Here is a 26,375-nt window from a genome sequence, read left to right as displayed (position 1 = left end):
AATGAAACTTGTGATTTAATAATTTTTCTCAACAAAAACAAAATCGATAAAAATTTTCCCAATTTATCACGCCATCTATTGTTGAAGATTTTATATTAATTTGGATTTTATTGATCGTTTTTAATATTTGTGGAAAATATGAGTTAATATCATGGCCGTTTATTTAAATGGAAAAAAATTGAAAATGAAAATTTTTATTATAATATTTGTGTATATTTTCATCATCTACATAGATATGTACACATCATAGATTGACAATTGTTTTTTTTCTTGATGAAGGAATTCTTGTTTTCGTTTTTAATGTATTTGTTTTTTGACTTTTTCGACTTTTCATTTGTGAACTATTATTTGATGATGATGATGATGATACAGCATTACTGCCGGTTATAACTTTTGTTACCATCTGAAAGAATGATGTTCTTCCTGAATCCGTTGATCGTATGGTTCGATTATCGAATCGACGTTTATTTTTTCCTATTCTCAATAATAAAATCAATATAATTAATCCAATTATGATGATACCAATCATAACCATTGTATAAAAATTAAATAATGGTGGTGAATTTTTTCCAGGGCATGTAAAAAATGAATCATAACTTTGTGACTTTATAGGATATGATTTTTCTGGTGAACTTTGATGATAAACATTCTCATCAAATACATAGATGTAATCCTTACCGAATAAAAAAAATTTTTCACTGGCAACAAAACCTTTAAGTATTGGCCAATGAACTGGAATTTTGCAATCACTTTCTTCAGGATTGAAAAAAATTTTATCATTCGAGTGATCTGAAAAACAAACAGATCGATAACTTTTCCTTTGGTTAATTGATCTACTTTGTGCTATGGTCGAGTCAGAACATTCAAAAGTACCAATCTGAAATTGGCCATTATAACGCCTTATTGAATAGAAATTACATGGTTTTTTTGTGGATATTAAAACCTCTTTATGAACAAAATTAAATTTCCATCCTTCTGAAATTGTTGATTTTTCCAAATTGTAATTGATGCCATTCTCTCGTGCGCTAAATGAAGTTATAAAACATAACCAGCTACCATCACTGTCCACATCTATGAATGCATGAGAAATTTCATATCTTATTCGATTGAAATGATCATTCTTTGATAATTCAGGATATTTTTTCGATAATGATAAAGGTTTAGCATTTAAATATAAATTATTTATCGATGTTTGCATATGATCACGATCAACTTCAAATACATAGAAATTTTCAGTTATAAGTAGCATATGATCTTGAGTTAATCCAACTGCCAATATATTCAATTTGTTTTTCTTTTTATGACCAAAATTATGAAGATCATGACATATTTTCTATGATTAAATAACGATAATTTTATCATAATAATGAATATTTCAATTATTATTCAAGATAGAATTAAATGAACTTACAAGTATTTCATTATCTGAATCTTCTCCATCGATTATAATGATTTTTATTACAATAAAACCGATTCCCAGCAAATAACTGAAAAACATTTTTTAATGTAATCATCACATTCAAATGATTTCAGGCTCATTCAGTTTTATATTTTTAAAAAATTAATTTAATTTAATTTTTTTGATTTAATAATCTCAAAAATAACATACCATCATTATATACTAATTTCTATTGTTATTTTTTTTTAATTAATAAAACTATTAGAATCCATTTATTTTTGTACATGTTATGTTTTTAAATTTTTAAACTGATTAAATGACAATAAAAATTATGTTCAACAATCATAAACTTTACTTTAATTATGTAAATAAATTTATTATTTTTTTTAAATAATTTCTATGTTACATCATCAAAAAAAAATTAAAGAAAACCATCCATTGATTCGATCGTATCAATCATAATGTTCAATATGGAGCCATATTTTTTACGATTTGTTTGTTTAATTTCCAATGGTTTTAGATGATCGCATCGATTTGTAAATTCATTGTAATCACTGCATGCAACCGATATGATATCACCCGAAAGGCCTCGTAAAAAATCTAATGCAATTTGTTTATCATTACGTATACACGGTATTGTATCCATCCATTCATCACCACAACGAACCAATTCAGCATAGTAGCTTAGTAGACAATAATAATATCAATATTAAAATTTAAATTCTTTCTCGCCTATTTTTATTTATTACTTACCAACATACATATTTAATTTTTTCTTTACTGTTTAGACCCGATGGTATTAATGCTGATGTACTGTTCATCATACCCATTATACAATCATCATCTTTGATTCTTGTGTTCAAACAGCTAGCTAATTTCAGTAAATTTTTTAGCTTTTTGTTTGAGGGTTTTTTATTACAAAAATATCGTAGGTTACGTTTCAATGTATATAAAACAATGTTGGCCAATTTTTGTATATCTTGTTCATAACATTCATGAAGATATTCATCAATGAAGCTTACCATAACACGAGTTTCACTGATAAGATGCCAAAAAATGAAACAAAGAAATATGAGATTAAAATAAATTTTATATTATATTACATATAAAACACAATTCTTACTTGCAATAAGGTTTTAATTGTGGTCCATTTTCTGGAAATGGTCTTCCTTTACCACCGAAACCAATCATACGTTCAATATAACGATCTACTTTAGCCATACGTTGTGGTTCTAAACATTGTGGTTTATCCAAAATCCATCGAAATGGTTTAGTTGAATTGCTGTTCTTGCTATGTTTTCGGTGTACACCAGCTGATTCGATTTCATTAATTGTGAAAAAGTTCAATAGTGGGATTGTTATAATAGAACAAATGATAATATTAATTGATGAGTTCATTATTGGATCAACAAGTTAACCCAGAATCAATCTTTAGCAACCATATACATATAAACTTGTCGAAGTTTTTTTTCTGATTTGAATCGTAAATTAAAAACGATATGAATCTTTTTTTTAAATTCACACATAATCTGGCGATTTTCTTGAGTAAAAGAAGAAAATCGATTCGCGATAATTTTAACCTCTTTTTATATACAATGACTAATGCAAAGATCAAAAATGTATAGATAGCGACTCTCTCTCTCCCCCTCTCTTTCAAAAAAAAAAAGAGGAATATCATGTCAATGTCCAATTCATCTTCTATGCTATCTGTCAATCTTATCCATACATATGTATAAATGGATGTCATAAACATGTGACAAACGTATGTATTTGTTAGCGAATCAATTTAAATAAAAATGAAGGCAACTGGATATTTTAAATTATCAATGCCCAATATCATTATTATTATTATTAATATAATCATAATCTTACGATTAACCTTCAACTATTAATGTTGAATTGATAATCTTTTTGAAAATTATTTTTAAAAACACTTTCTGAATCCGTTCACTAATAAAGACGCGTGGCCATCATTCGTTTTTAACAACAACGATGTATGATTCTCCTTTTTCGTTATCAGATCAATGTTTCATCAACATTCCTTTTTATTTTTAATTTATTCCATTTTTTTTGTTGTTCTTCAACCCATCGATATAAATAGAATACATTCTTCATATGATAATTACAATAGCAAAATTATCAAAACGATTCAATTACTGGCTGCCACAAAATGAACGATTGGATTTTATTTGTTTGTTTTTTAAAACAATGTTTTTCATCAATCTTTGTCAAATTCAATCTATTCATTTTAAAACATATTTACGCTTCTGTCGATGGATTAGGGCGTTATTTTTCCATTCCAATTATCCTATTGACAATGTTGACAAAATATTTTTTTTCAAAATCAATTCATGAATTTTTTGTTTTGTTTTGATTTTATTTTTGTTTTTCATTTTATTCATGAAAAGGATTTGATATTTATCGATCGATGGCCATATCATTGACTAATTAATTGAAATTTTGCCATATATTTGTTTAGCTATGTTATCTGTTCAATAGTGAAACAAACTATTATTGTCAGACAATATATTAATTTCATAATTTTGATAGTTGGCTATCCATATACATGATTTGATCGATCGATCGATCAAGGCTTACTTTTAGATTAATAAAAAAAAACATTTTTTATTACGATCAATTGTTGAATTTTTATCTGCTTTTGCGTGAAAGATTCGATATTTAAACGAGTAATCGATAAGATCTGGTCAGCTTACTATGTGAATGATGAATCAATGGATTTTTTTTTTGTAAAATGATTGATTTTATTAATTTTAATAATAAATATTATTGAAAAAAAATATCAATCAAATCTTTTTTCATTATTGTCAAATTTTAATATTATTTGATAAAAAGTTCCATTCGGTTTGTTTTTTATGATTAGATTTTTTTTTGATCATGTTTTGTTCGTCGTTTGGTCATACTATTAGAAGGTGAAATATTTTCTGTTCGTGTCCAAATTTTTACTCGTTTTAATGTATCATTGTTTATCATTCCACCAGTCAATGGATCGATTGGACAATTTGTAAATGATGGCTTTGTCTTGCAAGAAACGGATAGATTGGATTTACTTTGTAATGATTTGATTGTATTGGTTTTTGTTTTAGTTTTTGTTTTTGCTCGATTTGTTCTTATCTTTGATGAAGATCTAGATATTGATATTGATGGTACTACCATACTCAATTCTTGCAAGAATTCATCTACTTGTTCAGCTTGTGTAATCACTTTGGGATCAAGTTGTACCGACATAGTTGTTTTATGTATAGGCATCGATTTTGCTTTCTGCATGATGTAAGGTTTTAGCTGTGTATCTGAATATGATACTGATATATCTTCACAAGATTTTTGAATCTTATCATCCGTAATAATTTGGAATTCTTGTCCTTCTATTTGATTTTTTGTAGGTACAAAAATGAAATCATCCACTTGTTTACGCGATACGAATCGGCGCCAACCTGGTTTTTTAACCAATGGTGATGATTCATTCTTTTTCTGTGTCGAAGATGCAGATGATGATGATGACGACAAACAACACGTATAAGAAGAAGATGAACAAAAACGTTCTTTATCTTTTGTCATCGATGATTTGTTATTTTCGTAAACACTTGGAGGCGAAAACTCCCAGCGTTCTGTTTTGACCCTAGTCACTACCGAAGATGGCGGTGCTGATGATAATGAATTCATGATCGATTCCTCACTAGACGATGATGATGAAAGGTTTGATCCAAGATTTGTAGATTTATGGTCCATAATAAAAAATGACCAAAAATTCAATTATGCTTGAACTTTTTTTATCGTTCAGCATTTATATAAATTCTAATGCTAACAACAATCAGTAAAAATGTTAATATAAATAAATTTCTATTTTAATTACTATGGTCGCCTATTAATCAAGATTAAAATATTGAATGCGATGATTGGTTTTCTATACTTCGCAGTAGTTTTAGAATCGTTTATAGGCAAATCAAAATCGAGTGAACTGGAACGTTTATCAAAGCAACCACCATATAAATCTTATTGTGAATTTCTGAAAAATTGTCCGGATCTTGAACTTTCGGGTTCCACAATGTCTCAAGAAGAATTACGTAAAGAATACTACAAATGTCAATCAGAACATATAGATCGATGGAAAATAACTACTAGCAATTATGTAAGTCATCGATAATATCAGCCATGTGGTTGCTAAATGTTTATAATTCTTAATTAATTAATTCACTATATTAATTTCTAATTTCCCATAGTATACGGAAACCCGAGAATTCTGTTGCTTTGTCAAAACATTGTTGTCTTGCGAAAAACCAATATTAACATTGTGTGATAAAACTTATTCACAATTGAACGAGGACGATACAGAACGTTTTTTTGGAAAATCTTGTAATCAATTTATCTGTGATGAAACCGATACGAATCAGACCCCCTTTTTCGAAATCGGGACAATTCAATGGCCGTTATTGTGCGAAATCCAATTTTGAACTACAAAGAATATATAAAAATGTTACAAGGAGCAGATTCATAGCCACTAATAGTTAAAATAGAATACCAAAACTAGATAAATCAAGTATTCTCATCGTTATTAATAATCAATTTTTTCGTCATTTAGGATTTTTTAAAATTTATATCAAAATAAAAATAACTTAATACAATAATATGACTATATGATTATTTCTCAATGATTATATTAATGATTATACCTTCACAAGATTTATTTTCTTAAACCCTTGAAGGCGAAAATTCCCAACCTTCTGTTTCAACACTGGCCACTACCAAAGATAGATGGGATGATGATGATGATGAATCAATGATTGATTCCTCACTAGACGATGATGAAAATTTGATCCAAGATTTTTAGATTTATGGTCAATAATGAAAAATGACTGAAAATTTAATTGTGTTCGAACTTTTTTCATCGTTCAACAATCATATAAATTCTAATGCTAACAACAATCAGTAAAAATGTTCATAAAAATACATTTCATTTAGAATTACTATGGTCGCCTCTCAATAATAATTATAATAATGATTGACTTTCTATACTACGTAGTAGTTTTAGAATTGTTCATAGGCAAATCAAAATCGAGTAATCTGGAACGTTTATCAAATCCGCCACCATACAAATCTTATTATGAATTTCCAAAAAATTGTCCTGATCTTAAATTTTCGGGTTCAACAATGTCTCAAGAAGAATTACGTAAAGAATACTACAAATGTCAATCAAAACATATAGATCGATGGAAAATAACTACTAGCAATTATGTAAGTCATCGATAATATCAACCATGTGGTTGATAAATGTTTATAATTCTCAATTAATTAATCCACTATATTAATTTCTAATCTCTCATAGTATACGGAAACCAGAGAATTCTGTTGCTTTGTCAAAACAGTGTTGACTTGCGAAAAACCAATATTAACATTGTGTGATAAAACTTATTCACAATTGAACGAGGACGATACAGAACGTTTATTTGGAAAATCTTGTAATCAATTTACCTGTGATGAAACCGATACGAATTTAATGTCTAAGATTTTAAAATGGGTCTTATTTATTGGGGGTGGAATTTTATCTGCACTAATGTTATATTGTGCTGGGCGTTACGGTTATGAAAAAGGGAAAGAATGGTGGGAACTTCGAAACATGGATCCAAAAGTTCGTGAAAAATTAGAAGCCACTAGGCCATTTGTGATCAAACAAACTGAACTCGAATTGTCTCAACTTAAAGCTGCTGCTGATCTTGCTGCACTCGATAATAAATTAAAAACTGAAAATAGCAAATGGAAATTCTATAGAAAATACAAATTTGGTTTTGAAAAGATTTTACGAAATCGAAAATTGAAACAGCAGGCAAAAAAAAATATCGAGCTTGAAATGAAGACGAATCCGGAAGTGTTTTGGAAACCATTAATAAACGAAAATACAAAAATTGGTACTGAAAAATCGTCGCAATTGTTAGAATCGCTCAAGTCAACAGCGTCTGCTTTATGGGACAAAGCGCCCACTCTTGAGAATGCAACTTCGATGGGACGAGACGCATTGATATCGGCACAACCATTGGCAGATAAGTTTATGTCTGGTTCGAAAAGCGCTTTGGAAAAGGTGACACCTTTAGCACAACAAGCTTTAAAAAATTCAAGTTCATATGCTAAGGATGCTGTAATAGAGTATTCAAAGAAAACTCTCCAAACTTCGGCTGAAGCTTTGGTAATCGCATCACCATATGCATTGAGTGGCGCCAAAAAAGCAGGTAGTTTTGGATGGTGGGCGCTCAAAGAAGGGACTAAGAAAATTGCGAACGCTATCATTGAGGGTATAAAATCGCGAAATGAAAATCAGCTCCTTGCTATAGAATATAATGTCGATTCTACACCTACTGCTCCAAAAAATCAGGTCGATTCAACAAGCTTTGTTTCACCAAATCAAATTTTGAACAGCAAAACGGCAACAAATATAATATCTCAAGGACTAAATGTATTGCCCAAGATATTAAATGAAAGCTCAAGTGTACGCATTGTTATGGATGATGCGACACTTGAACGTTTAAATGAACAACTTAGTATGAAGTGAATGGTACCAAATATGAGATAATAGTTTTAGCAAAGAAATCAGTTGTTTCGTCACTTAAGAATATTTTTAAAATTTTTATTAAAATAAAAAATAATTCAATAATAATATCTTCATCAAATTTTTGAGTCGTTTCGTTTTTTGTATACAGGTATACAAAAATGAAATCAGTCACTTGTTTGCGTAATACTGCGTCAACCTGATTTTTGAACCAATAATGATGATTTATTTTTTTTCGGTGTCGAAGCTGCTGATGATGCTGATGGCAACGAACTACATGTATAGAAAGATAAACAAAAGCATTCTTTATCTTTTGTCATCGATGATTAGTTATGTTCGTAAACACTTGAAAGCGGAAACTCCCAGCGTTATAACACTGGTCACTACCGAAGATGATGGTGCTGATAATGATGAATCAATGATCGATTCCTCACTAGACAATGTCGATGAAAGATTAAATCCAAGATTTTTAGATTTATGGTCCATAATAAAAAATGACTGAAAATTTAATTGTGTTCGAACTTTTTTCATCGTTCAACAATCATATAAATTCTAATGCTAACAACAATCAGTAAAAATGTTCATATAAATACATTTCATTTAGAATTACTATGGTCGCCTCTCAATAATAATTAAAATATTGAAAGCGATGATTGCCGTTCTATACTTCGCAGTAGTTTTAGAATCGTTTATAGGCAAATCAAAATCGAGTGAACTGGATCGTTCATCAAAGCCACCACCATACAAATCGTATTGTGAATTTCCAAAAAATTGTCCTGATCTTAAATTTTCGGGTTCAACAATGTCTCAAGAAGAATTACGCAAAGAATACTACAAATGTCAATCAAAACATATAGATCGATGGAAAATAACTACTAGCAATTATGTAAGTCATCGATAATTTCAACCATGTGGTTGCTAAATGTTTATAATGTTTGTTTTTAAAAACTTTCATTAAATGTTTATAATTCTTAATTAATTAATTCACTATATTAATTTCTAATCTCCCATAGTATACGGAAACCCGAGAATTCTGTTGCTTTGTCAAAACAGTGTTGACTTGCGAAAAACCAATATTAACATTGTGTGATAAAACTTATTCACAATTGAACGAGGACGATACAGAACGTTTATTTGGAAAATCTTGTAATCAATTTATCTGTGATGAAACCGATACGAATTTAATATCTGAGATTTTAAAATGGTTCTTATTTATTGGGGGTGGAATTTTATCTGCACTAATGTTATATTGTGCTGGGCGTTACGGTTATAAAAAAGGGAAAGAATGGTGGCAACTTCGAAACATGGATCCAAATGTTCGTGAAAAATTAGAAACCACTAGTCCATTTGTGACAAAACAAACTGAATTCGAATTGTATCAACTAAAAGCTGCTGCTAATCATGCTGCACTCGATAGTAAATTAGAAACTGAAAATAGCAAATGGAAATTCTATAGAAAATACAAATTGCATTTTGAAAAGATTTTACGAAATCGAAAATTGAAACAGCAGGCAAAAAAAAATATCGAGCTTGAAATGAATACGAATCCGGAAGTGTTTTGGGAACCATTAATAAACAAAAGTACAACCTTAAACAAAATTACAACATCTTCGAAAATTGGTACTCCACCAGAAACTGAAAAACCGTCGGAATTGTTAGAATCGATTAAGACAGCAGCGTTCACTTTTTACAACTTTTTCGGTGTCGAGACTGCTGCTGATTCGCAGGCTGATGTTGCTGCACTCGATAGTAAATTGGACACTGAAAATAGCAAATGGAAATTCTATAGAAAATTCAAATTGCGTTTTGAAAAGATTTTTCCAAATCGAAAATTGAAACAGCAGGCAAAAAATAATATCGAACATGAAATGAATACGAATCTGGAACCATTAATAAACGAAAATACAACTTCAAACATTGTTACTCCACCAGAAAAACCGTCGCAATTGTTAGAATCGCTTAAGACAAAAGTGTCCACTTTTTACAACTTTTTCGGTGCCGAAGCTACTGCTGATTCACGGGCACTCGGTAGTAACTTGGAGACTCAAAATAGCATTAATAGCAGCATGTTTTTGGAACCATTAATAAACGAAAGTACAACCTTAAGCAAAATGACAACATCTTTGAATATTGTTACTCCACCAGAAGCTGAAAAACCGTCGCAATTGTTAGAATCGATTAAGACAACAGTGTCCACATTTTACAACTTTTTCGGTGCCGAAGCTACTGCTGATGCTGATGGCAACGCACTAACCTAGGGGAGTTATTATCCAATTGATGCTAAATATTCTTGGTTTAAATGTTTCTATTTTATTCCAACTTGAAAAAATTCAAAATTTCTGAACTTCAGCACTATGAATAATAATCATATTAGAATGCAATGCATGAATGGTAGTCATCAATTTCGTAAGCGTTCTACATCGGCCATTGAATCGGGCAATTTTTTACCTTTGGTTTCGGGCAATATAATTGTGACCATACCAGCTGTCAATGTGAATAAGCCAATGACAAGAAATGGAATAGAGTCTCCATACATATTCTTGATGGTAATATATAATGCTTATTAATAATGAAATTAATCGTTCATTTTTGATCACATACCAATCGAAGAAGATATGGAGCTGTCATTGCCGCTATTCGAGCAGCAAACGAACACAATCCGATACCGGTCGTTCGTAATGGTGTAGGAAATATTTCACCCGAATATACAAAAATTAAAGCAAATGATCCTGTAATGCTCATTTTACCCATAATTGCCGTACTCATTTTGATCCATCCTCCTGTTTTAGCAAACGAAGCACCCATACTGCAAAAACCACCCAAAATTAATATGCCAATTAGATAGTATTTCCTGGTTATATTTCCTACATATCCGGCAATGACGACGGCTGGAAATTCAATTATCATGAGCAATACCATTGATAGATAAATGTTCGAATGAATGTCATGAGCTAGAAATGATAAACCAAAATAAACTAATGCATTTGTGAACCATATGAATAAAAATGCTAAAGTCCATAATCGTATTGTTCGATGCTTGAATAGGTCTTGGATTGAGCCTTTTTTTTCCTCATTTTCTTTGCTCTTTGGAGTAATAAAAACATCGAGCATCTCCTTATTCAATGATGGTGTTTTGCTTCCATTCTTTTTTGCTGCAGCCATCATCTGATCCATAGCTTTCACACGCTGACCTGATGAATATTGCCATCTTATGGATTCGGGCATAATACTTTTGAAAAACATTCAAACTCATTAATAGTGTCTGAAAAAAAGCTTAAGATAATGAATCAATTTTCTTACAATGGATATGCTAGCATGATGAGAGCGGGCAACAGGTTAGAAAATTCAATCAGTCTCCAGCGACGAAGCCACCAGGCGCATATGCAAACGTAGATGGCACCCACTGTAAATGATAAGCTAGACAAGATTCCGAGCCAGAATCTCCATTTACCTCCCAAGCATTCCATAGTGATTGCAAATGCCGATTGATAAATAGCAGCTACACATGTTCCTTTAATGAACATTCCAATACCATATAGCCAAATATTTGGCGTTAATGAACTCATTAAAATACATATGACTGTGAGAGGACTATAAATCCTGAATATAAATCGTCTGCCATATCTGATCGATATAATCATCATAAAGGTAATGAGAAAAACAATCGATACATAACATACTTATCGGCAAGAACTCCATTGCTTACAGCTCCAATCAAATTTCCAAAAAAATATAAAACCTGCAATAATTGTACAATCCATTCATTATCACAATATAGCTGAAAATCTGTAACAAATGTTGACTCAAAGTATCGTTGTTCAAATACATAGTTTGAGCAGGTTTGTATTGTTTTACTGTCGAACAAAGATGGGCTACATGATTCGTTTAATGATTTGGATTCTTGATTAAGAATACCATACGAATGACAATCATCGTATCGATGATCACTATCTGAGGTGATAAGCGAATGATCCATTGTTAATGGTATTGCGAATTTCAGAAAAGATTGATTAAAAAATGATGATCCATATTGTTGTGATGAAGAATCTTCGATTACTATTTTACTTATGTTAGAATCGCAATTCGGAATCAAACATCTAATATGGTAAAGCGTATAGGAAATAAAATTGATCAATCTGTAAAAATGAGCCGAATAAAACTTACCGATGTTGAGGAATGTTCGTTGTGAATACCATTGCAGTGCATAAGGTACCGGCAATAAAAATGGGTAATAATGCCATTAAGAATATCTGCCATTGATAGGGACCAATGTGACCCAAATATTTCACCAACATATCATCTATGGTATGTGGTTCAGATCGTTGATGTTGCTGGATCATTATATTAAATTCACACTCGGTTGTAGCTTATACTAATGGTTATTGATTATAAACACTGATGCTAATATGATAATTATTTCTATCTAAATATTGATATTTCAACACTTCTACCATTCACAATAAGAATATTATAATGAAAAAGCAATTATTGATTCCGAATTGTGTAAAAATTTTATGGTAATGAATACCGATCACTTGTTTTTTTTTGCTGACAAAATAAGCAAAAATAATGTTTGCAAAGAATCATGTCTTAAGATCTAAATCGTCATCGAAATAAAATAAAATAAAAATTATTTGAAAGATTTTTATGATACTTAATAAGTTTAATTAGGATAATAATAATCATCAAATATGATCAATACTATTTATGCATTAAAATTATCATATCATAAAGATTTGCAAATATCAACAAATGATTGAATAAGTAAATCAATTTCAATAATGTTGTATCGGATATTTCAAAGGAAATCATTAATTATCTGAGAACAATTTTTAAACAGTCTGATACTATAAGGAATAAGGATGAGTTTAAATTTTTCCTATCATGTGTTCGTTCATTCATTCATACTATTCGATCAAAGTACCGTTAATTGATGTCGCCTAAATTGTCGACAATTTCCGATTCTGTTTTCAATATCGATATTTTTTTTCAAAAATAAATTTTGTAAATCATTTTTCATTGATTTACAAAATAATTAATCAATTTTTTTAAATTTAGCATATAAAATTCGGTCAAACATTTCCGTATGTTTTTAGAATATCCATAAAATACATACTTCCTTATAGATTCTTTGCCGTTCTTTTTTTTTCAGGATATACTATGCTTGTATATGATAAATGTATGCATGCAGACGATAAATATAGCCCAACAACTATCGGCATCAAAACACGGTAGTGGTTAATATTGATAAACATTGTCTTGAAATGTATTTGTGTATATGTATGTGTATAATGTATATTACACAGAACAACAAATATAACGAGCCAAATATCATGACGCCGAATGGATTCATCACAAACAAGTATTCTGTGTATGTATGTGAGTAAAATTGATGAAAATTTTTTTAAAAAAAAGTAGAATTATTTTTTTTTGTCATTATAATTAAATACATGGTCGTATACAACATGTGAATATTATCATCATGGAAAAATTCTGGTCAATAATCTTGTAATTTTGTTCGTTATTTGTTGATTATTATCATTATTTTATTGATCGACATTTTATGACATTGATTTTTCGTCCGTATATTTATATTTTATTCCAAATTCATAATTTTCAATGTTTTCTTTAATCCTATTTGATTGTCGTATTCATAAATCTTTCATGAGCCTAATTGATCATTCATTAATCAATAGGTAGGTGTGATTTCTTATATCTATATTCAATTCACATTCTAAAAAAAATCAAATCAAATCAAAATTTTGATTACCGAATTTGTTTCTAATAACAGTTTAATATGGCCAACAAAAACATGTCTAGTCATGAAGCACCAAATAAAATATAATCTAATAAAAATGAGATGATTTTTAATCACTTTGTTTCTAATTATTTCCCGCAAAATGGATAATGCTAACAACCTGATTGACAAATGTTTTTTGTTTTGTTTTGAAAATGCATCATGAGAATCATAACAAAAAAAATTGCCAATTTTTTCTCATATTTATAACTGATTTTAATTGTTAAATGTGTATGGGCAAAATCCGTTTTGCAGTGGAAAAATCCCCAAACCCTTTTTTCCAATTATAAAAATATTTTTCTGCCTGCTTTTCCTGTTCTTTTTTTCATCCACCTAAAAATAGAATATTCTTAGTCAGATTTCTTTACTTTTTTTTTGTCTTCCTCGAACCTAAAAAGAAATCTAGTTCAACTTGACTATATAGTTATGGCGGTAATATTTGAGTGCTACTTTTGCATCGGATAGATCCGGCACAAAAAAAAAAAAAAAATATTCTCAGTTCATTGTCTTCAACAATAGTTGTAGTGGCAGCCATAGATGATCGGATATAGCGCATTGATTCTATTTTCGAATTTCGAATTTTAAATTGTTTACATTTTGTTTTTTCATTACAATTATTTATGTACAATTCAAAAGTTGAACAATTTTTTATATTAAAAATAGTAAGGTTCTTTCAACAAAAGAAACAAGGCCTTTATGCTCTTAAAATAATGTCATCGGGAGCTAAAGATGATGATGATGATGATGATATTATTGAAAAGATTGAAAAACGTAAAACGCTATTACAATGGAAATTAATCCTACAATATCTTATGATCAATCTATGTACAATGGCAATAGTTTTAATTGTTGTCACTTATGGAATGGATTTATTTCGCACATTAATCAATCAAGAACCAAAAATTTCAATTAATATTGATGATTTTAATGACACGATCAACACAACTGAAAAACGTTTTGAACCAACAAATCGAACATTAGTTTTGATGATAACCATCATCGCCATGATTATATTCATCATTGTATTTTTGATGGGTATCATAGCTGTAATGATCGATCATCATCGTCATATAATGACTATATTTCTTGGATTAATGGTAGCAAATTTTAGTGGCTGCTTAGCTGTCGGATACATACGCGGTGGTAACCATCGTTGGCATTTCTGGCCCGTATCATTTATTTCTTTCACATTAATATGTCTTTCATCCTCACATATTGCCATTAATTATAAAATTGAACAACTACCGGATTATGATGGTTTTTCTTCATCATTGGAAACACAACCTAATGGAATGCCATTCATTTTAGTTGACAAGAAAAATCGTAAAAAAAATAATCATCGTCATCGTCTATTCGAGACAACTTCATTAGATAGTATTAATAGTGAACAAAGTTTGAATTCAAATCCTTCATCAGTTTAGAAACATTTATTTTTAATTATTAATCAATTAGATCATTATAAATTATTATTATTTATTTTTTGTTGATTGTTAATATTAATGCGAATGCTTTTTGATTCCATTCTTCTGGGCGAAAAATCATCAATAAATGATTGATTAGGATTAGATGATGTTGAATCGATGGTCGATTTGTTCACATTTAGGTTTGAAGATATTGATTTGTTTTTAGGTGATGAAGATGCACGTCTATTGGGTGATCGTTTTTGATTTTTTTTTCGTCCCTTATAATGCCGATGATGTAATGATGATGGTGACGAATTGGATGTACTCGTAATTGAACCATCCGATGTTTCTGATGATGATGATGAGCCTCGTGATAATAAAATTGTCGTCGTCGTTCCTATGTGTTTGATTGTAGATGGTGACATTATTGCCGATGATGATTTAGTCGATAATGTTTGTTTCGATTGAAATTTTTGTTTAGTTATAACTTTTTTCACTAATATCAACATATATGCCGTTGTTAGTAAGCCTAAGAAAGCATCGATAGCAAGCGAAAATTGCCGATACTGATTGACAATCATATAGATAGCAAATGAGTGGGCAATAATAAGTACCAAAAATAATTGCGACCAATCAAGCCTTTCACGTACTATACTCACAATGCCAATTATATAGATTATTATCGAGAATGTACTGAACCCCATTATTAATGCCATTGACATTTTCTATTAATAATTTAAAGAATTATGCCTAAATCATTCAATATACTTCTTTATTAGATTTAAAGAAAATTTGCTTACAATGTTGACATTTTTGATTAGAAATGGTTCATCAGTAAAATTTTGATGATAGTCTTCCCAGCGATCCGTTGCAACCATAGCGATTCTTGTATTCAACAAAATTGTCATAGAGATCACGGCTAATGAACAGATAACAAATAACCATCGAAAAACTCGTAGACAACGATTGTAAGCAGTGATTGATTCTTCTTGTCGCCTACGTGCCGAATATTGATATGGATGATAATTACTAAATTGTTCATTCTGGCCATTGCTTGTACTCGCCAAACTGCGCCTTGAATTTGATGTTCGATGTTTTGATGCCATTCGCGGAAACACAATCACAATAGCCAACTGAATCGGCTATGTATTTTTTTTCAATTCAAATTCGATTAAATTATCCGCTATAATGACATTATTGCCATTAATTTACGAATCGAACAAAATTATTAATGTAATTTTGTGTGATTAATCTTATTGAATCGTGCAAAACTCAACTTTTGTTTTTATTACACAATTTCATTAGAAAAGCATTAATCTGATATCTTTGTTTATCTGTCATCTAATATTAACCAGATGAAGTTTTTAATTTTTGAAAAAACATAGATATAAAAAAATAGAATCATATGACTTGAAATCAAATTTTTAAAAAAACAAATTCCTTTATTTTTTCAAACAAATAATCAATTATAAAATGTCTATCTTCGATTAATGATCAATTGAAATAGAATTTTCAATCTTGGATGTCTTAATTGTTCGAATTGTGATCGATGTTGTTCAAATTTTTGTTGCAATTGTTGGTGAAGATTTAGGCTTTGTTGACCATCATTTCCATCCATAGCAATAGCTATGCCATAACGACCTAAAATATCCGGTATAGTACTGGTTTGCCACTCATTATAATGATAATTTTCACAAAACATTTGCCAACGAAAAGCATTGATATCGGATTCATATTTGCGCATCGATTCAATCACTTTGATACGTTCGTCTTGGTTACGAATTACCATAATTGAAGGCGATTAAAATATTTTTCTTACAAACAGTCTGACAAGCATCCTATCGATGTTGGTTGTTCGTATGTTATAAACACAAATTAAGTTGTTCTAATTATTTCATTATCACCATTTGTTCTAAATTCATATCGTTCATTTTATTGTTGCATCGGTTAACAGTATATAATTTGATACTAAAATTGTTTACAATTTTATATTTAAGATGATGCTCTCAATTTACAATAATGATTATGGAAATTTTTTATTTCCAACCTTATCAGTCATCGTCTCACATTTGTTGTTGTAAAAAATCTATTTGAGTGTTTTAATTGAAATTTAGATTATCTTATAATTTTTAAATAAATGTACCTCGTCTAATAATTAATTTGACTGTTTTTTATATGTCATATTTTTTTAGAACCCTCTTCTTCAACAAATTGAAACAAATGTGACTGCTTAAATTATTCGAAAATCCTGAATAGATTTTTTTTTTGTTCGTTATGACCACCACGACAACAACGAAGGCAACAACAGCGGATGAATGTGATAAACAAGAAGTGCTTTCCGCAAATATAATTCCAGATGCTAGATTTATCAATTTCGATTCATTGTCAAAAACATGTGTTAATAGGCTGCCGTCTGCATCTATAACTGAACATCAAGATGATAATGATGACTTTGTCATTGTTCAACCTCATTGTAAAAATGATGATGATTCATCCAACAAATCTATTTCAAATGAACATGAAGATATTGATCGAGATTATGATGAAGATGAATTGGATGATGCCGATCTTGATGATGACGACGACAATGATGATTATGATGAGCCTTATGATCGACCTTATTATACCGACAAAATTTCCATTTTATCCAATCGATCAAGGTTAGAACAAAAATCAGATCACAATCGATTGGATTACCTAATGTTAGATATCATCAAAAAAGATGATGATCGTGATTCCCTTGTTGGTACTAGTGCTTCGGATGAAGAATTAGATATATCATCTTGCCACAAGAATAATTCAGTTGCAAATAATAAATTCCAATCCTCATCGAAAGAAATGACCGCATGTAGAAAATCTTCGCGATTCAGTCCATTTGATAAGGATAAAATAAACGCTTCGATACCCATTAATCATGAGGTTTATTACAGCAATAAGAAATCAGCAGCAAATTTTACTGAGCAGTGTCACAACGTGTCACCTGAACCATTGCAGCTACCTCCAACTTCTCATTCACCAGATACAATTGAATCATCCGATTGTGATCAGCCTTATCATTTTACCATGGATGCAGCGACAACATATTCAACTAATTCATCGCAAGATAACCTAACTTCATTATCACCTTTACCACCATTACAAGATATGGTTAAATTATCCTTATCATCAATATGCAATCATTCATTATCATTACCAGAATCATCGATACCAATGACTAAAATGAACGTACAAATAACAAATTCGAATTTCGAAAACTGTAAGCATGAATCAAATGAGGACACGATCTCATCATCTGAACATCAACAGCAACGACAATCACCTTTGTATCCTCAATCATCAACGTTGACATCTATTCGTAATGCTGTTTCGCATTTAACCCGTTTAGATGATTTCAATGTTGTCAAACTATCTCAAGGTTTTTTCTCGCAAGTGTTTAAGGTATTTTATCCATTTGCATTTTCAATAACTAATTATCATGCTATTATTCAGGTTACTCATTTACCGACTGGAAAAATTATGGTACTTAAAATGAATAAAAATCCTGGTAATCGAGGTAAAGTATCATTATCCAAAATCGGCTCATTTCAATTTCAATTTTTCTTCCGTAGGAAATGCTTTAAAAGAGATCGAATTGCTTAATAAATTAAATCATCCGAATATAGTGGCCTATATGGGAACAGTTGTCCATGAAGGTAAGTTTCACTAGAAATTTCTCACCAAAATAATTTTTTAATAATAAAAGGTGGATTGCACCCGTTATTGGAATATATTAATGGTGGTACATTGGAACAATTGATACAAAAATACTATTCTTCATCGAAAAGTAATATTGTGGAGGATACACATTCAGATAAAGTCTTGCGAGAAAATGTAATATCTACAAAAGTTCATCGGCTGCTAAATCTCGATAAAACTTTCATTAAATTAATGCAAGATGTTTGCCGCGGTATGGCTTATCTTCATTCACAAAAATATCTGCATCGAGATCTAGCTTCGAAAAATATTTTCATTCGAAAGCATTTTCCAAATGATTCTGGAGAGAAACAATGCAAAACAGAATTTGATGATGAGCGTTTAGAAGCTGTGATTGGTGATTTTGGTTTCGCTACTGCCGAACCAACTTTCGAACAAAAACTCCCAATTGTTGGTTCGCCATATTGGCTTGCTCCTGAATGTCTTAAAAATAAGTGGTCAGTTTCACGATAATGCTTCGAATAATATGAAAATTGCTTGTCTTTTTCTTAATCAGGTACAATCATAAATGTGATATTTTTTCCTATGGTGTAATATGCTGTGAGCTTAATTGGCGTACACCAGCCGATCCGGATTTTCTTCCCCGTATGGATAATTATGCCATTGATTTTTCCAAATTGGAATCGGGTCGTATGGATACGTTTTTATCCAAAATAGCCTTTATGGCATGCCAGGTAACAATTTTCCTTAATTCAGTTGAATATTTTATATCCTGATTACTTCTTAGTACGAACCGGAAAAAAGACCTGAATTCCAAGAACTGCTATCCATATTTAATCATGATGTTCTTGAACTAGCCGCTGAGCAGAAACATCAATTACAAAATTCTAAACGACCAGAAAATGATATTGGCTCGCAATCATCTCGTATTCATTTCAAGCGTTTTAATAGTTTCGATTCAAGTCTTGTTCAATCTCGTCAAAATAGTGCCCGATCAATTTTTGATTCTTCAGAATCTCCAACTGATATCTGTAAGTACATATAATGTGATAAATTTTGGTTGATTTTTTCCTGTCATTTATTATTTATTTAGTTGAACAACATTTACAAAGGAGAAGGTATTCAACATTGAATCGATATAATTCTGCTCATTCATGAATCGCAATAAATGACAATTCTAATCAAAAAAAAGCAAGATGTAAACCCTTTTTTGTTTGTATTTGTTGATTGTATATTTTGTTCTTATTCAAATCTTTCATACTATTGATGATGTTCATTTTTTTCCGATTATTGTGTAATTTCATTTCTTCAATTATTTATTTTACGCTGATCAATTTGATCTTTTTGTTCTAAAATGCATTGAATTCTGATGCAATTAAAATTCTTTTGACATGTTAAATTAGCGCCATTTTTCATTATAAGAAATTCAAAAAGTTTTTATTCAACGCCATCTGTTGTTATTATCATTGAAGTTTCTAAGAGAAATACACAGTCCACGAGCAACGTCACACAAATTTTTGCTCTCTGCGCAGTTGGCCATTATTTATGTTATTCAGATGATCATAACCCATCCTACAGGTGGTCGCCATCTGTTGACAGAAAAAAAACAAAATTTGATCATTTTTTCAAACATTTGTAGAAAAAATTGCGGCAATCAATAAACAGAAAAAAGTTTGGCCAGTGCTTGATAGTGTTTTTTTTAAGGATAATATATTTAAAAATAAATTTTATTTTCATTATATACAAATTTCAAAGATAAGATCAAAATTAATGAGAAGTTGATGACATTTGGCCCAGGAAAAAAAGATTTTTGTGCATTCTCCAACAATGTGATCGTTCGGAATCAATTTCGGTAAATTTAGACCGAAAGAATATTGACTGATTGAAAAACAAATTTTCATTTTAGTTTGAATGATTGGATGGGTCAAATTAATTTGTCTTTTAATAGCCCAAATGGTGGTAGTTCGAAGTAACATCATCAACAACGAACAAGCCCAATAGTGTAGTATCACAATATTTTGTTTCAGAAAGAGATAGATAGAAAATTGGGTATGTTTTGCTACTACGAGGAATATTTCAATTTTTTTACCAAAAACGCTCATAAGGGACTTAAACATTGAATAGAAAGGGATGAAAATTTAATCAATAATATCTTATGTTATTCTTTGTTGATTTGCTTTGATAATGATCAAATGATAGATGATCTGGCGAATTTGTTAATATAAATTAAATCATGAATCTCACTAGTTGAATAAAAATGCATATAAGCACTTTTGCTGAATGAATTCTGCAATAAAATCCTAAGTCAAAAATTATTCAATCCATGAAATATGTAAACCTAGTTTCTTAACTTTCGCATGCGAGTCACTATCGATGACGAAGATATGAAAGAAAAATAAGTTCTTTAAAACAAGATCAAGAAAAAAAATAAACAAAAAATAAATATGGGGAAAGGCCAACATATCCGTCACAGTTTCCATCGCAATGATCATTACGAATCATAAGATTATACAACAACGACAATATCTTGTTCGTGGCGTGATCGATGGTGGTGGCGTGGCCGGTGCAAAATAAGCATGTACTTTCAAGTTAGGTAAGTGATACTATTAGATGAGAAAAATAAGTCATTAGATTTAAAACGTCAATTTCAAATAAATACATACTCGCAGTCGACGGATTCCTGATTTGGTTATCAATTGACAATCATAAAGCTCAATACGTCTTAAATTATAGCAAGATATTAAATGGTCCAATGAACTATCGGTTATCAATGGACAATTGTCCAATTCGAGTACCTGCAAATGTTCGGATGAACCCGAACTAGTTCCAATGTGACGGATTCCTTCATCAGTGATTAATTCACAATGTGAAAGACTCTACAAGAATTTTTTTTCACATTTTCAAAATTATTTTTTGTCATCAAACAAAGTTTGCTCACCAAATTTTGCAGTAAAGGGCATCCATTAGCCAAATGCGAGAGTGAGTTATCGGTAATGAGGATACATTCCTCAAGGTCTAATTTTTCCAAAGAATGACAATTTCTTGCCAAACGTTGAAATCCATTATCAGTTAGCTGATTACAACCAGACACTTCTAATGTAACCAATTGATGACATTGTTGACCCAATGATATTAATGATTGATCGGTCAAATTCGTACAATTGGAAACGCATAAGTAACGTAGATTCAGACAATTTGAAGCTAAATTTTGTATTGCCTCATCAGTAATCTGATGACAGCCATGTAGATTGACTGTACGAAGTAATTTACAATTCTGTGATAAATAGCCGATCGCTTCATCATTGACATTGGTACACATTTTACTAATGAAGGCACTGAGATTATGGCATCCCATGGCCAATTTTTCAATACCATTTTTGGTGATCTTGTCACAATACGATATATTCAAATGTTCCAGATTAACACATCCGACACTATTTGACAACAAAAATATGAGTTAATTCTAACGATTATTTACATAAAAAACTTACCTTAATGCTATTAGTGACAGGTCAGTTATCTCTATACAAGATCCTAAATTAAGACGAAGTAACTCATGACAATAATGACTAAGCTGTACACATGTACTGAAAAATGAAAATTGTGGAAATAATTTAAAAACCATTCTTTTGAATTAAGCATCACTTACGCATCAGTTATTTGTTTGCAATCAAATAAATTTAACGCTTCAATATTGTTACAATTTTGAGCAAATGTTTTCAACGCAGCATCCGTTATGCATTTGCAGCCGCGAAGACTTAATCGCCGTAAAAAACCACCACATCGTTTGGATAGATTCTCTACGACACGGCCTTCGATCTCGGTTTGAAAATCAAATAGATCAACACTTTGCCAATTGCTGCCATCCAAAGCAAGTACATTCCAACTCTGAGTAAGATCAGATTAATAAGTTATCGATTTTCATATGAAAGAATTTTATAATTACCTTAGATACCTGAGCACAACGACACAATGTTATGACATCCAAATAAGAGAAGATGCGTAGCAATAGTTCTTTGGGTAGCTTACGATTAATCAACGATTGATCATAGTCATGATCTTTGTTGTAGGCACCATTCTTTGCCGAATGATTACCATTGACAGACGTGGTCATGTCACCATTAGTAGTTTGGCCACCATTTGTAGCCGATCTGAATATCTGCTATTTTTATCATTGAATTAACGGGAAAAAAACAATCAAAAAATTAGTATATCTTTTCATTAAATTTTATTTCAAAAAAAAAGAAAAGAAAAACAATTAATTGCATACAAATTTTATTGACCAAAATAATCAATCAATAGCAACTATCATAATTCAACTATTCAAAAACGAAAACAAAAAACCAAAACAAATGAACAAAAGCACAGACAGAAAGAAAGATAAAGAATACAACACTAAAGAAAAAAATCATTCAACAACAACAACAAAAAAAAACAAGAAAAATAAACTTATATAAAAGATCATAGATTAATTAGTCAAATATAACAATTTTTAAAAATGAAAAATTCAAATAAAAAAGCTTGGACATTTTTTTGTGACTATCTACAATTAGTTATTTTCTCGTATTACTACAGGAAATACAACAACATGAAAAAAGACGAAACATACTGATGGATTGGCTAATAAATGTTGAGACATTTTGGCTATAGATTAAAATAATCAATTAAAATGAACAGAGAATGAATTTGATTATGAGAAGAGAGTATAATGGAACGAAAGAGAGAAGAGAAATGAGATCCAAAGGAAAATTGTTTATTTATTCTGTTTTGTTTTATTTTTGTGGCTATTAAAGATGGTCGTAAAGAATTTCGAATGAATGATGGTTTATTTTAAAGTGCGGACAATTCTTTCTTTGCTTGTCACTTGTGGTGTGTGCGTGTTTGTATTTAAAATTTTGGAGAAAAAAAAATCAATGACAATTTAAATCTTTTATTATGGAAATGCCTTTGAAAAAAGAGGGGGGATTGAAATAGTAACCAATAACGCAAAAACCAAAAAGTTCCAAAACCCTAAAAAAACAACACAATTTTTTTTTCAATTCAACAAACGACAAATATTCTTCGTTTCAAACATAAAAAACGAAAGAAACAAACGATTGTGGAAAAAAAATTCAACTATTTCAATAGTCGTTGTCGTCGTATATATTCTGAAGTATATTTGGAAGCAATAGATTGAAATTCGGGGGAAAAAAATTCTGAAAATTTTATGATTTTTTTTTCAATTCAACAATTCGTTTATCGTCTTTTTTTTTGGTCGTCGTCGTATTATTGATTTATTTAGTTTTCTTTTTCGTAAACAAACACATCATGATGATGACTATGATGATGTTGTTGTTGTTGTTGTTGATGATGATGATGATGATGATGAGCAAGATGTATATGTAAAATGTGATAGATTCATATAACAACAGGAACAAAAATACACAAACATGAAAAGAAAAATTAGCAGCAATTCATAAAATAAATTTAACATGACAAAAACATGAAGATCATAGCACACACAAACACACAAATATATAAAAACAAATATGAAAACTAAAAATAAAGAATGAGCGAACGAAATGAATTCATAAAAATGGACATTATAATTTGGTTGGATCTATAGAATCAATGAATTTTAGGAATTTCTTAAGTATAAAAAAAAATGAAAGCAGTCAGCCAGATGTCACAAGAATAAAAACAAACAAACGAAAAAAAACGCGCAGACACCAAACAAACAAAAAAAAAGGAAAATAAAAAAGATGATTGTGGAGAAGCGAAAGAAATCAATAACAACAATAACAACAACAACAAAGAGGAAAAGAATGAAATATTAGAATTATATTAGAAATATATTCGAAGCCAATCAAATTCAAACTAAAGGGAAAAAAATGATTAAATTTCCATTTGGAACCTTTATTCGATTGTGTGCCTTCAATGAAGGTCGTTTTGTAGCCATAGGTCCACTATTCGATGATGATGATGTCGATGATGATGATGATGATGATGAATTACTAGAAAGACAAGTCAACGATTTCATCGTTGTTTATTTTTTTCAATTCAGGAAAAAAATTTCCTATTATTAGTTAGTTAATTGATGCATAAAATTTCAATCAAAATTTTCATTGTCATTGTCATCCAAAAAAAATATTGATAAAAAACAAATCTAGTAAATAGAAGATCGATTTGGCGTACAACAATAATAATGATGATGTTATTGGTGATAAAATAATTTTATATCATTGCCCATATCATTTATAAACATTAACATCATGATTACTTCTTTTTGTCATTGATAATAGTGTTGACAATAAGAATAATATTGACGTTGTCATCATGATCATTTAATCATTAAATCATCATCATCATCATCATTTGTTTCGATGAACTGTTAAAATATGATTGTTGATAAATTCAATTTTGTAGACAATATATGAAGAAAACTTTGATTAAAAATCAGTGCACAACAGAAAAAAAACACACACACAAAAAAAATGATCCAAAATGAAAAGGCATAGTTATAGGGAGACTATAGTAGAATCGTCACAAAACACACACACACACACACCTATTAATTCCCTTACACTTTTTTCGAAAGACCAAAAAAATAAAATATAAAATTATAAAATCCTATTTTTCAATAATCGAAAATGATCAATGACAATTGCAAAAAATATTGGGAAAATTTTTTATATAAATAAAGACGAGAAAAATAAAGTCTGTCGGTCAATGAATTGATTGATTGTTGTGGCAGTGAGCAGCAAGACAGGTGAATTTCGAATCAGTTTTTATTTTTGACTTAAGAATCTTCTCGGCCTTCTCCTACTCTTTCAACGTTGATTAGGATAAGATGATGAAGATCTCTTATTATTATGGTTTTTTTCTGCCATGGCTCCACACAATAACTCTCTAACAAACAAACAAACAAATACAAACTATCACCATAAACACTCGTTTTTAGCAGCTGCGACGCAGCAGCAGCGACAACGACGACGACAAAATTTAAAGGCAAAATTCATTTTTTTTAATGTATGAAAATATACGTTTGTTTGGAGCAACAGACAAACGAAAAAAAAATTAATAAAACAAGAAGACAAACCCTGCATGTATTTATGTATTTGGGCAACAAAAAAATAAAAGAATAAAATACCAAACAAATTGAATATATGTTATTACGATTATTATTTGTGAGCATTTCAATGTATAACCAAAAATAAAAAATAATACCGCCATCAATGAAAAATCGAAGACAAAAGAGCCGCCAAAGTTTATGTTGGCCGATGCATACGAAGTTATTGTGTAGAGAGAAAGAAAGTAGTGGCCATCATTTGTTCTCTCGAATCTTTCTCGCTTTTCATATAGAGATATATCATCCACCTGATTATTAGACCAACCAAAAAAAAACCCAAAGATTCTTAAAAATGCGCATCATATACTTTTTTTTCTTTGGGTTTTCATTGATAAAATATTATATAGAATCCTCCGACTAGATGGAGCCAGATTTGAATATGATTGTAGAATTAGCGCGAATTTTTTGAAATTATCCAT

General features: G+C 30.2%; 9 protein-coding genes across 17 annotated transcripts; 4 read left to right on the top strand and 5 right to left on the bottom strand.

Moving 5' to 3' along the window:
• Positions 1 to 99: 99 nt before the first annotated feature.
• On the bottom strand, positions 100 to 1,521 carry LOC113799597 (uncharacterized). The gene is made up of 2 exons (XM_027350260.2): positions 1,412 to 1,521; positions 100 to 1,333 (listed from the first exon to the last, which is right to left on the bottom strand). The coding sequence occupies exons 1-2, from the start codon at positions 1,496 to 1,498 to the stop codon at positions 245 to 247; spliced, it is 1,176 nt and encodes a 391-aa protein (XP_027206061.1). The 5' UTR covers positions 1,499 to 1,521; the 3' UTR covers positions 100 to 244.
• Positions 1,522 to 1,796: 275 nt separating this feature from the next.
• On the bottom strand, positions 1,797 to 2,962 carry LOC113799608 (uncharacterized). Its single transcript, XM_027350271.2, has 3 exons — positions 2,523 to 2,962; positions 2,153 to 2,437; positions 1,797 to 2,082 (listed from the first exon to the last, which is right to left on the bottom strand). Exons 1-3 carry the CDS (start codon positions 2,795 to 2,797, stop codon positions 1,821 to 1,823), a joined length of 822 nt encoding a protein of 273 aa, XP_027206072.2. The 5' UTR covers positions 2,798 to 2,962; the 3' UTR covers positions 1,797 to 1,820.
• Positions 2,963 to 5,213: 2,251 nt separating this feature from the next.
• Positions 5,214 to 6,029, top strand: LOC113799385 (uncharacterized). The gene is made up of 2 exons (XM_027350004.2): positions 5,214 to 5,546; positions 5,638 to 6,029. The coding sequence occupies exons 1-2, from the start codon at positions 5,310 to 5,312 to the stop codon at positions 5,866 to 5,868; spliced, it is 468 nt and encodes a 155-aa protein (XP_027205805.2). The 5' UTR covers positions 5,214 to 5,309; the 3' UTR covers positions 5,869 to 6,029.
• Positions 6,030 to 6,386: 357 nt separating this feature from the next.
• LOC113799581 (uncharacterized) lies at positions 6,387 to 8,076 on the top strand. The gene is made up of 2 exons (XM_027350243.2): positions 6,387 to 6,649; positions 6,741 to 8,076. Exons 1-2 carry the CDS (start codon positions 6,413 to 6,415, stop codon positions 7,956 to 7,958), a joined length of 1,455 nt encoding a protein of 484 aa, XP_027206044.2. The 5' UTR covers positions 6,387 to 6,412; the 3' UTR covers positions 7,959 to 8,076.
• A 475-nt stretch (positions 8,077 to 8,551) lies between these two features.
• Positions 8,552 to 10,701, top strand: LOC142645152 (uncharacterized). Its single transcript, XM_075820692.1, has 2 exons — positions 8,552 to 8,841; positions 8,969 to 10,701. The coding sequence occupies exons 1-2, from the start codon at positions 8,605 to 8,607 to the stop codon at positions 10,211 to 10,213; spliced, it is 1,482 nt and encodes a 493-aa protein (XP_075676807.1). The 5' UTR covers positions 8,552 to 8,604; the 3' UTR covers positions 10,214 to 10,701.
• Positions 10,243 to 12,573, bottom strand: LOC113799575 (organic cation transporter protein-like). The gene is made up of 5 exons (XM_027350231.2): positions 12,120 to 12,573; positions 11,636 to 12,052; positions 11,256 to 11,579; positions 10,557 to 11,184; positions 10,243 to 10,494 (listed from the first exon to the last, which is right to left on the bottom strand). Exons 1-5 carry the CDS (start codon positions 12,293 to 12,295, stop codon positions 10,354 to 10,356), a joined length of 1,686 nt encoding a protein of 561 aa, XP_027206032.2. The 5' UTR covers positions 12,296 to 12,573; the 3' UTR covers positions 10,243 to 10,353.
• A 669-nt stretch (positions 12,574 to 13,242) lies between these two features.
• cdi (serine/threonine kinase) lies at positions 13,243 to 20,247 on the top strand. 2 transcript variants are annotated; one of them, XM_075820679.1, is made up of 8 exons: positions 13,243 to 13,334; positions 17,348 to 18,593; positions 18,645 to 18,708; positions 18,764 to 18,847; positions 18,898 to 19,345; positions 19,405 to 19,582; positions 19,636 to 19,879; positions 19,942 to 20,247. In XM_075820679.1, exons 2-8 carry the CDS (start codon positions 17,430 to 17,432, stop codon positions 20,004 to 20,006), a joined length of 2,247 nt encoding a protein of 748 aa, XP_075676794.1. In that variant the 5' UTR covers positions 13,243 to 13,334; positions 17,348 to 17,429; the 3' UTR covers positions 20,007 to 20,247. The 2 variants fall into 2 exon arrangements, with proteins under 2 accessions (XP_075676794.1, XP_027206020.1); XM_027350219.2 differs by lacking the exon at positions 13,243 to 13,334 and adding an exon at positions 13,489 to 13,651.
• LOC113799604 (uncharacterized) lies at positions 15,161 to 16,392 on the bottom strand. The gene is made up of 2 exons (XM_027350267.2): positions 15,956 to 16,392; positions 15,161 to 15,880 (listed from the first exon to the last, which is right to left on the bottom strand). Exons 1-2 carry the CDS (start codon positions 16,259 to 16,261, stop codon positions 15,209 to 15,211), a joined length of 978 nt encoding a protein of 325 aa, XP_027206068.1. The 5' UTR covers positions 16,262 to 16,392; the 3' UTR covers positions 15,161 to 15,208.
• Positions 20,248 to 20,554: 307 nt separating the features above from the next.
• LOC113799578 (uncharacterized) lies at positions 20,555 to 26,219 on the bottom strand. Of its 8 annotated transcripts, none has more exons than XM_075820691.1 (7): positions 26,004 to 26,219; positions 22,795 to 23,007; positions 22,498 to 22,736; positions 22,340 to 22,435; positions 21,787 to 22,282; positions 21,512 to 21,724; positions 20,555 to 21,451 (listed from the first exon to the last, which is right to left on the bottom strand). In XM_075820691.1, exons 1-7 carry the CDS (start codon positions 26,058 to 26,060, stop codon positions 21,347 to 21,349), a joined length of 1,419 nt encoding a protein of 472 aa, XP_075676806.1. In that variant the 5' UTR covers positions 26,061 to 26,219; the 3' UTR covers positions 20,555 to 21,346. The 8 variants fall into 8 exon arrangements, with proteins under 8 accessions (XP_075676806.1, XP_075676804.1, XP_075676805.1 ...); XM_075820689.1 differs by having other exon boundaries at positions 22,795 to 23,010; positions 25,927 to 26,037; XM_075820690.1 differs by having other exon boundaries at positions 25,927 to 26,037.
• Positions 26,220 to 26,375: the final 156 nt, after the last annotated feature.

This window comes from Dermatophagoides pteronyssinus, unplaced genomic scaffold (genome assembly GCF_027571235.1).
Source record: "Dermatophagoides pteronyssinus isolate colony J.1.1.1.1 unplaced genomic scaffold, Derpt_VIB-CSIC_2022.12 sq0007, whole genome shotgun sequence".
NCBI classification, from domain to species: domain Eukaryota; kingdom Metazoa; phylum Arthropoda; class Arachnida; order Sarcoptiformes; family Pyroglyphidae; genus Dermatophagoides; species Dermatophagoides pteronyssinus.
Note: the sequence above shows the minus strand (reverse complement) of the source record. Positions and strands in the feature narration are given on the sequence as shown.